Source organism: Simochromis diagramma, unplaced genomic scaffold (assembly GCF_900408965.1).
Source record: "Simochromis diagramma unplaced genomic scaffold, fSimDia1.1 OVJJ01000514.1, whole genome shotgun sequence".
NCBI lineage: Eukaryota > Metazoa > Chordata > Actinopteri > Cichliformes > Cichlidae > Simochromis > Simochromis diagramma.
The window spans coordinates 2,934,139-2,950,735 of NW_024387346.1; the positions used below are offsets into that span (position 1 = coordinate 2,934,139).

Below are 16,597 nucleotides of genomic sequence, written 5' to 3' on the forward strand. Positions count from 1 at the left end.
GTACCTTTACTTTTATTAATGATCATGTCAAGCAGCTTACTGCAAACAGACAAAGTACTCCACCTAGTGACCGAGTATACTGAATTTGGTAGAGAAAACAATTTGTTTTTCAAAAAAAAAGCATTGACCGTAATGGACAATTTTTTAATCTTAAGGTTTATGAAAATATGAGAAAGGATAGTTTTACACATAAGGGCCCAAGCAGGGCAAGCAAAAACATGTTACTCTGAATCAAATCCAATCTACTAACAGATGCCATGATGTAAAAAATTAAAAGTGTTATTCATTTCACTTGTCAGTGGTCATAATGTTAGGCCTGATTGGTGTATAGAAATATGGCAAATGTAAGTCTTTCTATACAGTGTTTAACTTTCTAAGTGTTCAAAACTAAGCTGAGAGATGCACATGGTGTCATTTCGAATGTTTCAGCGAATATCATTTGACCCTTCCTCCCTTTCTTAGGCATTCACACAGGTCAACCCAACTCACTTCTTGAAGGGTCTAACAGCAATTTGCAAAGCAATATGCTTTGGATCTGAGCAGTTTTGAATTGTATTCTCATTATTACCTTTAGAAATTTGTACTCTTTGCACCTCAGTTTAAATGTAAACTATTGTGAATTATAAGGCTCTGAGTCAAATGGGAGCCCTTTTATCGTTATCTTCATGTTAAAACTGCTCCACACAGTTCTTTCTATATTAATATAAACGTACTAAAATTAAATCTGAGATTTGGTACCTTAATGTAGATTTCATTATTTTATTTTAAATTGATAGTGTTTAAGCTGAGAGTCCAAATACTTACACTTTGAACTTTAACCACTGGAGAGATGGAGCTGGCTGGAATAAAGATACCCGTAAGAAACGTAAGAATTAAGGTGCCTTGTATACGCACCTGCTGGCCAAAGTCCAAATGGGTGGTGTCAAGGGTGTAGTTGATTTCTGATGCGTGTCCTCTGAGAATGATTTCATATGTAGGCCCGTCCTCTACATGGCACTGCGCGACCACCTGTCTGCTGATATTTTCGTGGCCGTAGAAAGAGAACGTGACTGCCTGCTGATCCCCAGGTTGCAGATGACCATGTGTCGGCAAAATATCAAATACCTACACACACAACGAGAAAACCAGATGTTATTTAGGTTTTACTCTCAGCAATGTTCTGAATCTCAGTTTTGAAAGATGGTGGACAATACATTTAAAATATTTACAATGTATAGACAAGAATCTAATGAAATTTGATTATAAAAAAATTATTTTATGATTGAATCAGTGAAGAACATAATCATAGCTGCAACTAGAGTCCAAATGATTTATTCTTTTTTTCAGCTGCTTGCTTTAAGCGTCATCACAGCGGACCATGTCACCAACCCTCTGCATGCCTTCTTTCACTACATCCATGAATCTACTATGAAAATTCATGGATGAAGAAATGAGGAAAACAGGAGAAATGCCCTTCAACCATTATTCATGTTGCATGGATTGTCCACCAGAGGGCACTGTTGGTAATCTGTTTGGAACGCCACAACACAACACAACTGGCTTGTGACAATAAAACAATTTTATCTTTTTTAAGGGCATTGTTGTATTATTTTAGCAAAGACTCATAAGTAACTGGACATAAATGTTATGTCTAGTTTCTTTTGATAACAAATCTGCTTATGTTTCGTGCGCCTGAAAGAAAAGAAGAAATTTCCTACATGGAAATATTTGCTTACCTCCTCCACACGAACAGAAGCTTGTGTGCTGCTCTGTTGATCTGCAGCTAGCAGGGGGGTTTGAGGAGCTGAAAAGGCAGGTGAAAGAGTTGCAGAGGAGAGCCTCCATTCTTCCAGTTGACTTTCTGAAAGTTTCTGCTTCTTTTTCTTTTTTCCTTTCAGCATCTCTGTTTTTCTATAAGAGCAAAATAGTCAAATAAAGCATCCCTAAACTTAAAAATATATTTTTCATAATCACTGCATTGGAATCTTACAATAAATGGAACATATGAAAAATTCTCTGCAAAGTAGGAAAAATATGATACTATCTTTTAGCATCTTGGTGGAAAAAAACCCAAACAAATTCAAGATCTTCTTGAAGTGGACCTGTTATTTCATTTTTTAAAATCAGAATCAGTTGATCGTGCAGTTGTATTTCCTCTCTCTTTAAGAGAAATTTACTCAGATCTGAAGTTAAAATATTTAGGATATTTCCTCACTTTGGCATCTTACAGATCCAAGATTTCTTTTTTTAAAAACAAGTACAGATATTAGAAATTAGTTAACTCACTGAAATGTTTTGGTCATGTTTATACAAACACACATGATTCTGTTGTGGATTTGCTTTAGCTGTCAGATACTTGATCTCAAACTTGACACTAGACTACTTGGTCAAAATAAATATCCAAATAGGTTCTGTATTAACACAGTAATAGCACTATAATCTCTTTCTTAAGTGATGTGGCTGGCTGTTTCTGACCCACATAACATCTAAAACAGAACAAATCTGGGTTTAAAAGACTTATCACACAATCACTTTACAATTATACAACATGATACTGCAGTGTCTGGTTTATAAATGTGATATATGTTCTAATACTGTTTGGCCAGATTCTGTGTGACTATACCTGCTGTTAATGTGGTCATCCAGAAAGGTCCAGTAATAGGACACAGGAAGCAGGGAACAGTTTGTGATGGTCATGACTTTGTGAGTCTCTGTGCAGTTTAACACACAGTCAAAATCTACAGTGGTGGAGGGAAAGTCGAGGTTGGGGTAGTGGACCTCTGCATGCAGGTCCACTACATCCTGCTGTGGGTGTCCCAAGTAATTTACCTCAAGATACTGAAAACCATTTCAAGAAAGAGGGAAAAAATTATGTTAGTAAGTGAACATTTATTCAAAGCCAAGGATTATCTGATAGCTTAATTAAGACATTAGTTTTAGATCATTAAATGAGTAAAAAAAATAAAATAAACAAAAGTAAATGTTACTTCTATCCAGCCTATTTAATTTGAATGTAAATCCAGGTGAATAAGCACTGCTCAAAAATGCACAACTGAAAGAAGATAACAGCATGTATCATAGTTACCTCATCCACATTGTGTGACACTCGATCCTTATAGAAAGCTGGATTAAAGCATACCCACAACTCAGCCTCACACTTGTCGCCTAAAACCACAGACTGGAAAAAATACACAAGACTATTATTGGAGTTATAACACTTCAGTATATTGGGCAAATCAGTGTAAGAGCACTTCTTTCACAGAGCATGGTCTTGCACCTGGAAGAAAGAAATCATTTAATAAAATATTTATTATAATTCTGCCACGGGACCCAAGTTTATCAGAATTATCCTTCTAATCAGGATCATTCAATCACCACTACAGAAAAGTGCAATTCCTCAAATTCAAATTCGAATTGCATATTATGGATGCCCTAATTTGAACTACTATATCTGTATATCTTGAATGGAGCTGTTTGAAGTGCACATACAGTGAAGTCCCACAACCACATACAGATATCCATGACACACAATAACAAAAACAAAATAACAACATTAATCTGGAGGAAAGCCCATTTACAAGACAGTAAGAACACAACATGTTTCCACAAAAATGTTCACAAACATTGGTGCATGGCTATATCACAGAACAGTGAGAATCCAGGAAATCTGTTTTCTTGGAACTTAAAACGAAAACAACTAGCAAACAACAATGTGCACCTTAGTGGTGGCTGTACTGTGCTCCCCTGAGGCCTCACACAGAGAGAAAGGTTCTATGAGCGACAGCTTCATGGATACAGGCAGAGAGGACACGTTCTTCAAGATCAGCTTCTCATACAGGGGCCGCACACTCTCCCCTTTGACCTGTAACACATATACAAATCCTTAATTAAATGAAACACAATAAAGGACAGGAATGAAGCTGCTGCAGTTTAACCGACAACTAGCTGTTAACTGTGAGCTAATGATGTCTTTAACAAGGTTAAACTATTGTAATTTTCAAAAAATCTGAATGTTAAAATAATCTAAATGCTTTCACTAAACTATACAGAGTTTGGAATATGCTAGACATCCTGTCACAATATCCCTAAACTAAACAACATCTATGTGGCATTTGGTTGTGAATCTTGAAATGCATTAAGGACACCTGTAAGACTGACATAGCTATCTATCAAAGTTGTAGCTTATGGATATTTAACTTTAGCCTTTAACTAGGCTTTAGATAATATTTAAAAATACATGCAACTTACAGAGCATTACAATAGAGAGCATTCAGTATATGCCTTTATTCTAGACAAGGCAATGTTTCTAACTTTTGCTCAAGACTAACCTTCTTTATGTAGAAGTTCAGCTGCTTTGAGGAAATGCTGAGCAGCGGAGCCACAAAGCGACAAGCAATGTCTACAGACATGATTTTCTCCTGATACCCTTGCTGGCCAACTATAGCGTAGCACACCAGACGTTCACGTACAACCTGCGTTGTCGAAAAGAAGCATTATTTACATGTTCTATGCTGCTTACTATGCTACATCATGTCATTTAGTGCATGCGCAAACCTTTAACTTGCAACAAACTATTTCACCTTTGGGGAGTCTGCAGAGACTGTCAGCACCATGTCAGCAGAGCCACCTGGAAAAAGTTCCAGACGAGACGGTCTGAGGCTAACCATCGACTTCTCCCTGCTGGAAGGGAGTGAAGATCCACGTCTTGCATCATCTCTCTGTTTAGGAGTGAAGATAGGGGGTAGGAAGCTTTGGTCGGGCAAGGTGCCACCTTTGCAGAGTTTTGCAGTGGGCTGTGAGGTATCGACCTTCCAGTACATCCGGTGTACTCGCTTGCCATGGTTGCAGAGCTTGAAGTGGTACTGGTATGCTTCATGACTTACAAAGTAGAATAAAGACGAAGGATAGTGTCAGTGTCGTATTATCCACATCTACATCGTGAATTAATAACTAGGAAACGCTCCATTTTAGTCTATGAAAATGGGATTTCTACCTGAAGTGGGTGCCCAGGTCAAGGCTGGGACCAAAAGGCCTGTCACTGACAATTGTAGTGCCAGTGCCAGTGGCAGACAGGAGGACAGTGAGTGGCTGACTGTCCTGTATGGAAACCTCTAACTTGCCCTCAAACGGAACTGTATCCTTCAGATGCACCACGACCTTGAGCTCCACCTGGCTCCATGGTGGCACCTCCCCCTCACTGGGCTCAATACGCCAAAAGGGCTTTCTGATGGTCTAAGGAAGCAGAAACAAAAATCTGAGTCTATTCATAGTGTGAACATCATGAGCTGAGGAAAAAACACAAAGCAGCGTAGAAGCTCCAATAGGTCGTTCCAGCACTAAATGTGATGCATGAAAATATCAAGTGGGAGCATTTTCTATAACTGTGCTGCAAAGGTTTGCTATGAATGAACTCTGAGAGATAAGAGATTAAGAGAGAGCAAGAGATGAAAGTTGAAGTCTAGTCAACAGTAAAGGTTAACAGCATTTTTTGTGCATAAATGTTACACCAAACAGTGAGACTACATAATTTTATCATTAGTCTGTCTACAGGGAGTGCAGAATTATTAGGCAAGTTGTATTTTCGAGGAATAATTTTATTATTGAACAACAACCATGTTCTCAATGAACCCAAAAAACTCATTAATATCAAAGCTGAATGTTTTTGGAAGTAGTTTTTAGTTTGTTTTTAGTTTTAGCTATTTTAGGGGGATATCTGTGTGTGCAGGTGACTATTACTGTGCATAATTATTAGGCAACTTAACAAAAAACAAATATATACCCATTTCAATTACTTATTTTTACCAGTGACACCAATATAACATCTCCACATTCACAAATATACATTTCTGACATTCAAAAACAAAACAAAAACAAATCAGCGACCAATATAGCCACCTTTCTTTGCAAGGACACTCAAAAGCCTGCCATCCATGGATTCTGTCAGTGTTTTGATCTGTTCACCATCAACATTGCGTGCAGCAGCAACCACAGCCTCCCACACACTGTTCAGAGAGGTGTACTGTTTTCCCTCCTTGTAAATCTCACATTTGATGATGGACCACAGGTTCTCAATGGGGTTCAGATCAGGTGAACAAGGAGGCCATGTCATTAGTTTTTCTTCTTTTATACCCTTTCTTGCCAGCCACGCTGTGGAGTACTTGGACGCGTGTGATGGAGCATTGTCCTGCATGAAAATCATGTTTTTCTTGAAGGATGCAGACTTCTTCCTGTACCACTGCTTGAAGAAGGTGTCTTCCAGAAACTGGCAGTAGGACTGGGAGTTGAGCTTGACTTCATCCTCAACCCGAAAAGGCCCCACAAGCTCATCTTTGATGATACCAGCCCAAACCAGTACTCCACCTCCACCTTGCTGGTGTCTGAGTCGGACTGGAGCTCTCTGCCCTTTACCAATCCAGCCATGGGCCCATCCATCTGGCCCATCAAGACTCACTCTCATTTCATCAGTCCATAAAACCTTAGAAAAATCAGTCTTGAGATATTTCTTGGCCCAGTCTTGACGTTTCAGCTTGTGTGTCGTGTTCAGTGGTGGTCGTCTTTCAGCCTTTCTTACCTTGGCCATGTCTCTGAGTATTGCACACCTTGTGCTTTTGGGCACTCCAGTCATGTTGCAGCTCTGAAATATGGCCAAACTGGTGGCAAGTGGCATCTTGGCAGCTGCACGCTTGACTTTTCTGAGCCTGTCAAGTCCTTCTTTTGACCCATTTTGCCAAAGGAAAGGACGTTGCCTAATAATTATGCACACCTGATATAGGGTGTTGATGTCATTAGACCACACCCCTTCTCATTACAGAGATGCACATCACCTAATATGCTTAATTGGTAGTAGGCTTTCGAGCCTATACAGCTTGGAGTAAGACAACATGCATGAAGAGGATGATGTGGACAAAATACTCATTTGCCTAATGATTCTGCACTCCCTGTAAATTGGTAAAATGTCACAATTTGGTTTAAAATGACTAGTGCAAAGGAAGCCCCTTATTCTCATTCTCAAATTTAAGCAGCAACTAATTATTTCAAGAGTTACCATAGCAGTAAAATCATTAGCTCATAAATTACATATCCAATTAGACTGATAATTGATCAATCACAGCAATTAAGAAAGTCGGACTGCTAATACGTGAACAGATCTATGGTTGGACAGATATGAAGTAAATAGTATGCGCCTGCCTGTCTAAGTCACAAATGGTATTTTTATTTTCTTGGGTGAGTGTTTGTACCATTGGAGTGGTAAAGTGAGCTGGAATAGGCGAGTGGTTTGACAGGAGCAGGGTTTTGCCAATGTCCATCAGAACTGGGATTTTGCCAAAGTGTAGCTGTGTGGTTTGAATGTGAACTAGTGGCCCGTGCCCAATACATGATAAGGCCACTTCCTGAAACAGAACAGAAGTAGGATTAGAGAATAAGCACCATGCCGGTATTCAGACCTACACACAACTTGCACTCCCACACATGCAGTTCCACTGACCAGGGGTGGCTGGGAGCTCCCAAATACAGCAATACGTATTGTGTGATGCAGCATTCCAGGGGCCTTAGCTAGGAGACACACAGGAAGCTCCTCGGAGCTGCCCGGATGAATCACTCCTCTGGGTGCAGAACTGCCTAAAAGCAGCGAAGAATTCTCCTCATATTCCTGAAAACAGGGAGAGCAAAAAGAAAAACTAAATTCTAAGTTTTAATGTCAGCATACAGATCTGGTACAAAATGTGTTTAGGTAAGTTGCTTCAGTGCATGTGTAATAACAGATTGCATTTATATAGTGCTTTTCTAGGGACCCAAAGCGCCCCCCTGAACCACGGTCGCCCACAAGTTGCCTCAGTGCATGTGTACACAAAGAATCCATCTCTGCTATATATATATGAAGCACAGTCACTGATTATATAACGAAAGCTTTTGTTGCCCTTTGTCTCAAAAATCCAAATCAATTCAAAGCAAAATAACACAAATAAAACTTAAACACTTTCTTAGCAGTTACATGACACAGTTTTGTGGAACCACCTGACATAACTTTCTAAACTTAATCCCAAATAAACATTTTTTGAGTGAAATACAAGAAACACACGCAGAGTTCCAAAATAAGAAGAGTGAGCTGTTTATTAGGCTGAGAAGATGAAGTCAAATCAGACACAATGTTGCTTGTGGGCGATTGTGGCTCAAGAGTTGGGAGGTCGCCTTGTAATCGGAAGGTTGCCGGTCAAGACATTTCACCTGTTGCCTATTGGTGGTGGTCAGAGGTCTTGGTGGCTACAATGTAGCTTGCCATCACCAGTGTGTAAATGGGTGGATGACTGTATGTAGTGTAAAGCGCTTTGGGGTCCTTAGGGACTAGTAAAGTGCTATACAAATACAGGCCATTTACCATTTGATTATATTTAGACAAAGCCAGTTCTTTTGTTTGCTCATTTCCAATCTTTATGCTCATGGCTCCACAGTGTAACTGTTTACACATTTGCCTAACAAGTGAAAGATCCCAGTTTGTTCTAAGGAAGAGACACAAATCCCTTAGCAGTTGCATCAGGAACAGCGTCTGATATAGAAATCTGCCAAATCAAATTTCTAATTTTTACGCTAAGCTAACTTTCTCCTGGCTCCAACTTCATATTGATTGAAAAGGAAAGGTACAGTGTAAAACACTTTAGTGGCTGCCAAAACATGTAAACTCTATAATTTTTGTTGCTCCGGTGGTCCATCCAACCTGATCAAGCATGCCGTAGCAGGCAGGCAAATTGCTGGGGTTGGTCAACCGCACTTTCTGTTCGAAGGGTTGATTGAGGAAACACCTTTCAAAGTGTAGCACTGGAGTATCCACCAAAATCTGAGGCACAACACACCTATCAACAAAGGGGAAAAAAGCAAGTCAGACAATCAGGAGAAAAACAAGGAAAAGGTGAGGAGAATAAAAGATGTGTAATTGCACTTCATCATGCCTAAACTCTATTAATCCTCCAAGTTCAAGTTCAATGGATGCAAACAAACAAAAGTGCAACAGAGACTACCGGAAGAAAAAAAGCTACATTGCTTTAGGAAAAAAGATGACAGAAGAGATTACTTAACACTCACCCTACTAATTGGGATCCTTAAGGGATGCTTGACTTGAAGAGTTGGTAATGAACATAATATGTTCCATTTAATCTCTAATGACAAGTACAGCTGAGTAAAAACTACTACTTATAGTAAAAAGTAAATGAGAAAAATTATAGTAATGTATGTCGTTTCATGGATTTTATGGGTCTCATCCACCAACCAAGACACCACAACAAAGACATTTTATTCTATTTTCCTATATCAGATGGATGGCCATTCATTCTTATTCATCATTTTTTATTACGTTTCCCTTTTCAAAGGGAAAAAGATTTTCAGTCTTAGGCTAATAGAGAATAAAGATCTGTGTAAATGGGCCCAGTATGACATGTTAGATTCATTTTGCTGTGACAGAAATGACTTCAATAGCTGTTTATTTGAGTACGTCTGGACATTAAGCATGTTTATGTACCTAGCATTTATAGGCAGAGTCAGAATTTCCTCCCCAACACCTTCAACATCCACCACCAGTGACAGCTGGTATGTCCTGACTGTGTTGGAGCACAGTGTGACCTGTACAAACATCGCACAGACATACAACAAGACCACAAATACACCAATACACAGACAGGACAACAAGTGTCTAAGGTTAAAAGGAAAGGAAGGAAAGTTCATTAATGTCACCTTCAGCTTTAAAGACCCCAGTATCGACAGGGTAACCACCATGATGATGACTGCTGGCTAGAGATCTGATTATTTTCTAAACCAGCAAAATATGTCAATGAGATTTACTAATCCTTCAAGATTGCCCAGATATTTTTTATATTATCTAAATAATCTACATAATTTACATGTATATAAAAATAAAAACAGAATATTTGAGGTTTTTTCCTACGATTTCATAACATGAAAACACTGACTGCTGGAATATTTTGTCAGTGGCGGGGATGGTGTTAATAAACTGTACCTTAATGTCAACATCGGACACGCTACGCACTGAGCCTGCTGCCGGGCTGACCGTGAACTCCACAGGGCATGGATGAAGATCTCTAGCAGTATAACCTTGCCAATCTTTCAGTGACTCATCCGAAATCTGTTTGAATGAGCTAACACTAGGAGAGCCCAGCCCGTCTCCCAAGACACGCAGGATGAAGTTCACAGGTACAAAGGAAGGGTTGAAGAGCGCACAACCAACTGTTACTGGAAAACCTATGCAGGGAGATTAAAAGAAGCAAATATGAGAAAATGTGAAAATATTAAGATGATGTCTGTCATTATTCTCTGGATATATGTTATAAAAACTAGAAGAGCAAAAGTGATGTACCAAAGGCTACATCCCCAAAATTAAGCTCTGAAACACTGAAGTGGATTGTGGGACAAATGACGGAACCCCTGCAAAGAAGAGACAAAGAAACCTTGAAACCTCGGGAACAATAAGATTTGAAAATATGCAGTGAGAGTGTAATAGACCCACTACTACAGCTGGGTCAGCTTTTATTTGTGCTGTGTTACATGTAAATGTCCTGGCAGAGAACTGGCTCGCTGCTTGCTAACTTTACCCAACAGTGAAGGTCAGTGGTTGAGGTTGTCCTGCCACACTTAGCAGCAACTCCTCAAAGAATGAACCCAGAATGGGACTGCAGAACGATACTTCCACTATCTGGCAGGCGCCAGAGGGAACAACACCTTCCTCGGGATTGAAGGAGAAACAGCGGCCAAAAGTGGTGTCAGGACTTGACCACCTGAAAGGGGCATCAATTGGCCCTTTGTTTGACAACTGCACCTGAAGAATGAATTCTTGTATGAGAACAAATACCCAATATTGATCATCTTTCATCTTTCAGCATTACATTTGTGCATTAAAACTGTCAAAAGAAAAACTTTTGATTTTGTTTTTATTTTATTTTACAGCTTTTTTAACAATATATGCTGTTTTGTTATCTTGTGGATAAGAACTATAACCTTGCAGTGCATCCACCAAGGCTGAATTCAACTCACACAAAGTTGTAGCTCAAGCATTCTACATTAGAGCCATACTGGGAATAACATAACGTGTTCACACTGGCTTGGTTTTTCTTACCTCTTGACGAAATCTTTCACCTATGAATAAATCTTTTAAGTTCATCCCATCATAGTTAAGCACAAGTTGAGGGCCCATGCCTTTGCCCTTGACTGTGAGGGGTAACGGTGATTCACATCCTAAGATGACAAACAGCCATGATGAAAGAGTTACAATAGAGCTAAAGACGGAGAAAGGAAAATTGTAGGGCCACAGGAAAGAAAACATCACACAGATTTTATGCATGTGACGGTGAAGTTTAAAAGTTGCCTCTGTGTTTCTGTGATTTTGCTCTATATTTTAACAATGTAAACATGACTAAAATGGACAAAAAGTACTGATTAAACTGATAACATTATGAATTATTATCTTTTGCTGCTGTATGTGTGTGTGTTTGAGAAACCGGAACCTGTGACATCGCAGTATATGGTTTGTTGATAAAGTCTGGCCTCCTCAGGCTTGAAGATGATGGTGAACTTCGCTGTGGTGCTGGGCCATATTTCCCCCTCCTGAAACACATAAAGACAACAATAATTACTTTAGTGAAACAAAATGCAAACATTACAAAAACGTAAGAAGAAGAAAACGACAGATTTTTTGGTCAGGCTTTACTCTACACATACACACACACGCAGGTGACCTCCCTAACTCTGTGTTGTCTATCTCTTTGTCCAGGGAATGGGGCTGAGTTGGGGACAGAAGACAGAGCAGCTCATACTTTCTAAAGGTCTCTGGAGAGAAAGGCCCTAATCTGTGGTTCTAATGTCACAGAAGAATCAGACAGAAGTTATATGCAAACAGTCTTGATCACAAAGTCTGTGTGACAGTTTTAACATCAGATCTGATCAACCTTTTCAGAATTCTGTTCTCACAGCAATAATACAGCTCTGAGGGTAGAGCATGCTGCAAGAAATGATTCACGGAAACATCAACAAATTTCAAGTGCTGTTGCTCCTGTTCCTTCTCCCCACTTAAAACTATTACATTATGCAGACGTACTATAGGAGGCATTGTTGCCTCTAGAGTTGATGGAAAAGAAACAATGGGCAATGTAATGACATTTAAGTATTCAACTAATCAGTCTGGCAAGAGGAAAATCATGTGAACACACGACAAGACAATGAAACACAAACACACCGGAGGCTCCACAGTTATACAGTGTGAAAGGGCCAAGAGGTAGTCGTTTGCATCCTGACTTCTGTGTTCCTGTGGGGCTCTGGACTGCAGCGGGAGGTAATGGATCCCTGCAGGGTCAGACTTAAGCAACTGTCCTAGCTCGACTTCTTCCTTCTGCTGGAGCACTGAGCCCTCCCTAGAGACAAGTAGGGAGAGACAGTGAAAAGTATAACAAATAGCAAATGAGGAGGGTCAGAGAGAAAAAGAGGCCAGTACAAGGACAAAGATCTACAAGACAGAAAGAATGTGATGGGTACCCGAGCTCATTTCTGGCAACACATGCTCTAATAAATACATTTTGTGCTCATGCATAAATACCTCAGTAAGCTCAGGTCCTCTTCTTGTTGGCTGGGCCACACAGTCCAGCAGTACTGAAGAGGGATGCCACTGTGGTTGGTGAGGGACACTGTGCGTGTACTGATCAGGGAGACATAAGTATTCTCCATCCAGATGGAGTCAGGTTCAAGGTGGATGTTCAGTTCCTCACAAGACCCATGCAGGCTAATGTACACATCTTCACCTGAGTAGAAGATATCATGGTGCTTGTGACCTAGTAACTGGTTACCACAGGGTAACATAAGTGGTGGAGAATAGGTATCAAGAGACCTTTTTTGTCTATTTTTGTTTTGATTAGTCATTTGTAAAAATATGGAGGAATACTGTCGGGATTTAAGTGAAATTTAACAGGGTTACTCTTGTCTAATTGAAAGACAACAGGAGATTCCTAAATACCAGATTCTGGCAGTATACCAAAGTCACTAAGATGTAACATGTACTATGAGAAGAAATCAGGGAGAAGAGAAAACAACCCCTCTGATCTAGCCATACCAAGCAGGAAATGTGATATAATACAGCCATTATGAGCTGAATTTTCATTCCCTAAAGACTGGCTATATTCTCTTTCATCACCTACAGTATGTCACCTTTGACTTCACTGGCCCCCTAACCAACAAACACATACGCACCGCTCTCGCAAGCCCCTTATCAGTGTGTATTTATCTGTTACATCTTGAAGAGTCTTCAACACAAGTCTCATTGGTGTCACAGTTTTGTTTTCTCACCAGTATGGTAGTGCAGCAACAGATCCTGCCTGTGGTTTCCTGTGTTCATTGGGTGGAAAACCACAGTCACCTGCATACTCTCGCCAACATCGAGTGCCCCAAACTCAGGTGTCACTGAAAAAGGCCTGCAATAATAGGTTACTGTTTTAGAAACTGACAGAGGAAAAGCAAACTTTTAACTAGACCCAACAATAAGTACTGTAAAGTCTAGTTAAAGGTATACCCAAGACTCCATTATGTAATTTTTGATAAGTAGGTAAAAAATGTTTTCTGTTCACTTATGATTCTGAATTTTTTTCTTAAATGTATTTAACTGAGCTTTTCAAATCAGTTTTCACAAGCTGAACTTTAAAAATAACTATTCACTGGGTACAAGAATGACTGTTTTACTCTCACCTCTCTGTGTGGAGCCTGAATTTGGCTTTGCTGTTTCCTACGTTACAAACAAGTTGAGTCTTCTCAGTTGAAGCTTTCACAGGACACACGGGCAAGTCAAGCTTGTCTCGAAAGTCAAGAATGGCACGTGGCCCAATGGCCCGGATTGGAATTTCAAACTTTTCCCTCTCTGTCACACAAACCAGTCTATGGTGGTAGTCCTGTGTAGACAAGGAGAAAAGCCTGTTGCAACCACACAAACTCTATAAACTCAATATACTTTATTATATCAGTTGTTAAATAATTTTGTGCCACTGAATTTGGGCATACAAGCAGTTCAATTTATGGGCGACCGTGGCTCAGGGGGTTAGGACTCGCATCTGTAACCGGAAGGTCGCCGGTTCGATCCCAGGGCTCTCTGTCCTGGTCGTTGTGTCCCTGGGCAAGACACTTTACCCTACTTGCCTACTGGTCTTGGCCAGAGGGGCCGATGGCGCGATATGGCAGTCTCGCTTCTGTCAGTCTGCCCCAGGGCAGCTGTGGCTACAACTGTAGCTTTCCTCCACCAGTGTATGAATGTGAGAGTGAATGAATAGTGGCATTGTAAAGCGCTTTGGGTGCCTTGAAAAGCGCTATATAAATCCAATCCATTATTAATTTTATCCAGTTTGATTCTTACACTGAATTTTTATAGCGCCAATTCACAACAACAGTCACCTCAAGGCAGCAAAGACCCTACAGTAATATAGAGAAATCCCCATCAGCAAGCACTTTGTGACAGTGGGGAGGAAAAATTCCCTTCTAACAGGAAGAAACCACAGACACAATGAGGCTCAGGAAGTGGCAGCCATCTGACGCTGCAGGTTTGGGGTGAGAGAAACAAGCTGTTTATTCCATTAGCTGCTCAGTTATTCAAATGTAAATAACAAACAAACCAAAAATATCATACTTGAGTCCTAACCCTTAAAACAATAAAAAAAAAAGATTCTTTCCTTAATAAACATGAACCAATAATTAAAAAACATTTTTTAAATTATATATGTGACAAAATCAGAAGGTTATTTGTTGAAATAATTAAATATTAAGGAAAATGTATACAAATCAAGTATATTCTCTTGATTAATTTCATATTGTATTTACGTACCAAAATTACACAGAAAATTTACGTGTAATTAATTTAGTTAAATTCAACATTTAGGACAATTTTTTTTAGTGGATTCTGATTCTAACTGAGACTTCATGAAACATTTATGCAGAAAGTCTGGTAAAGGCTATACAAGATCATATGAGGTTATCCTCATCCTATATGTGGTTATTGTGACTTTGTGTTTTGTTCTCTCAGTCTAGGCTTCTTTGTTTTTGTGCTGCAAAGTCCAATCAAATGCAAACGTCTCTTGTACCTTGTTTTCGTGTGGGGTGAAGAAGACTGTGAAAGTGGCAGACATTCCTGGTGCAACGTTGCTGCGTGCATCACTTGAAGGCAAAACACTGAAATACACGGAGTTCTGCTGCTCCAGCTTCACTTGCCGTGAAACCTGAACAAAAAAATAAACATAAACTGTAGATAAGTGCATAAACCCAGCACAGCAAGAAGGACAAAGGTAGTGATTATTTTAATCATTGCTTGAAAATGGTATCTTATCATGGTATCTTATTCAGATTTCCTCCAGTCAGCAATGACCTTTTCTTCACACTCCCCATATTTTCTCTTTTTCAAATAGTCATGCTGCAGCGGTGTTGTTTCACAAATGTTTCTGATTCAAATATAGGCTTGACAGTCATGCTGATTTCAAAATTATTTGATCTTCATTACTCTTATTGATTAATATACCTTGTCATTGTTGAGAAGCAGCAATGGTAACTTGTAGGTCTGTCCAGGAGAGAAATTCTGGAAGACCAACTCAGAAGGGTAGGGCTGAAAAAGCGGCTGATCTATATCTGGAAAAGAACCCTAGCCAAACACACATACAGAGACAATGCTTTAGATTTCAAATTCACCTCATACTTTGCACTAAATACGTATTGAACAGTGCATTTGCTTTGCTGGTTTGTGAGCACAAACACATGATAATATTTGTAAATATTTAAACAAGCTTTTTATTCATATTGATGTAATGATCAGCAGTAAAAAGAAAACATGATTTTCCTAATTAACAGTGAAAAGATGGACACACAGTATGATGCCAATAATATTAATCATCTCTTTTTTATGCAGTCCTAGCTTTTGTGCAGATGCAATTTTAAAATATACAATCAATTATGGGGAGAAAATATAATGTGGCAACAACTCTACAAATGATGAGCGTGAAAAATCACCAGACTGGTGATCAGGCAAATGTGCTGTGATTGAGTCAAATTCCTGATTATTTCAACCTCGGCCTTTCTACAGTTCTTCACCTGAAGGGTCTGAGCTGTTTCTGCAGCACAAGAGTCTCTACATATTGCTAGGCAATAGGCTAGGCAGGAGTAAGTGATATCAAAGAAAATATTTAAAAATAAGAACTCCCTTTCAATTTGCACTTTTTACGGTAGACTGTTGCCACTGTTATTGTTGGTTCCCAGTTAATGTTATACCGCATCACTGTGTGTAATAGGAAGAAAGTTTTTAAACTAGTGTGATATCACAGAATTATAGCTGGCATTTACTTTGTGATGTGGAGCGGCGCTCAGGTCAAGCAACTCCAGGATGCGAGGTGGGTGCACCTCAGCTGTGTTACTCAGGCGCTCCTCTGTGGACTGCAACATCTCCTGGGAGAAAACTGATGGAGTCACCTGCAAACACACAGCAACACAGGCCTATTTACGGTCTCCTAATCAGCAGTAATGAGGCGTTGAGCTGTAGGCTATTGCTCTTGAAACAGCTCAGTTTACAGCTCTAATGCTTGCATATACATAAACTCAAATAATG

At 39.6% G+C, this 16,597-nt stretch overlaps 1 protein-coding gene across 2 annotated transcripts in view; it reads right to left on the bottom strand.

Annotated features, from left to right (window-relative positions):
* The window catches only part of hydin (HYDIN axonemal central pair apparatus protein), a 56,528-nt gene that overhangs the window by 37,066 nt on the left and 2,865 nt on the right, over positions 1 to 16,597 (bottom strand). For both annotated transcript variants that reach the window (XM_040006827.1, XM_040006825.1), the window contains exons 3-26: positions 16,336 to 16,461; positions 15,521 to 15,640; positions 15,090 to 15,224; positions 13,711 to 13,910; positions 13,315 to 13,439; positions 12,572 to 12,773; positions 12,215 to 12,389; positions 11,487 to 11,586; positions 11,099 to 11,217; positions 10,578 to 10,801; positions 10,343 to 10,410; positions 9,986 to 10,227; positions 9,491 to 9,591; positions 8,693 to 8,828; positions 7,466 to 7,630; positions 7,218 to 7,370; positions 4,973 to 5,211; positions 4,560 to 4,857; positions 4,308 to 4,451; positions 3,698 to 3,841; positions 3,065 to 3,157; positions 2,603 to 2,817; positions 1,716 to 1,890; positions 895 to 1,104 (exon numbers count right to left, since the gene is read on the bottom strand). In XM_040006827.1, coding sequence (XP_039862761.1) covers positions 895 to 1,104; positions 1,716 to 1,890; positions 2,603 to 2,817; positions 3,065 to 3,157; positions 3,698 to 3,841; positions 4,308 to 4,451; positions 4,560 to 4,857; positions 4,973 to 5,211; positions 7,218 to 7,370; positions 7,466 to 7,630; positions 8,693 to 8,828; positions 9,491 to 9,591; positions 9,986 to 10,227; positions 10,343 to 10,410; positions 10,578 to 10,801; positions 11,099 to 11,217; positions 11,487 to 11,586; positions 12,215 to 12,389; positions 12,572 to 12,773; positions 13,315 to 13,439; positions 13,711 to 13,910; positions 15,090 to 15,224; positions 15,521 to 15,640; positions 16,336 to 16,461 — 3,909 coding nt within the window. The remainder of the gene's footprint in view (positions 1 to 894; positions 1,105 to 1,715; positions 1,891 to 2,602; positions 2,818 to 3,064; positions 3,158 to 3,697; positions 3,842 to 4,307; positions 4,452 to 4,559; positions 4,858 to 4,972; positions 5,212 to 7,217; positions 7,371 to 7,465; positions 7,631 to 8,692; positions 8,829 to 9,490; positions 9,592 to 9,985; positions 10,228 to 10,342; positions 10,411 to 10,577; positions 10,802 to 11,098; positions 11,218 to 11,486; positions 11,587 to 12,214; positions 12,390 to 12,571; positions 12,774 to 13,314; positions 13,440 to 13,710; positions 13,911 to 15,089; positions 15,225 to 15,520; positions 15,641 to 16,335; positions 16,462 to 16,597) is intronic.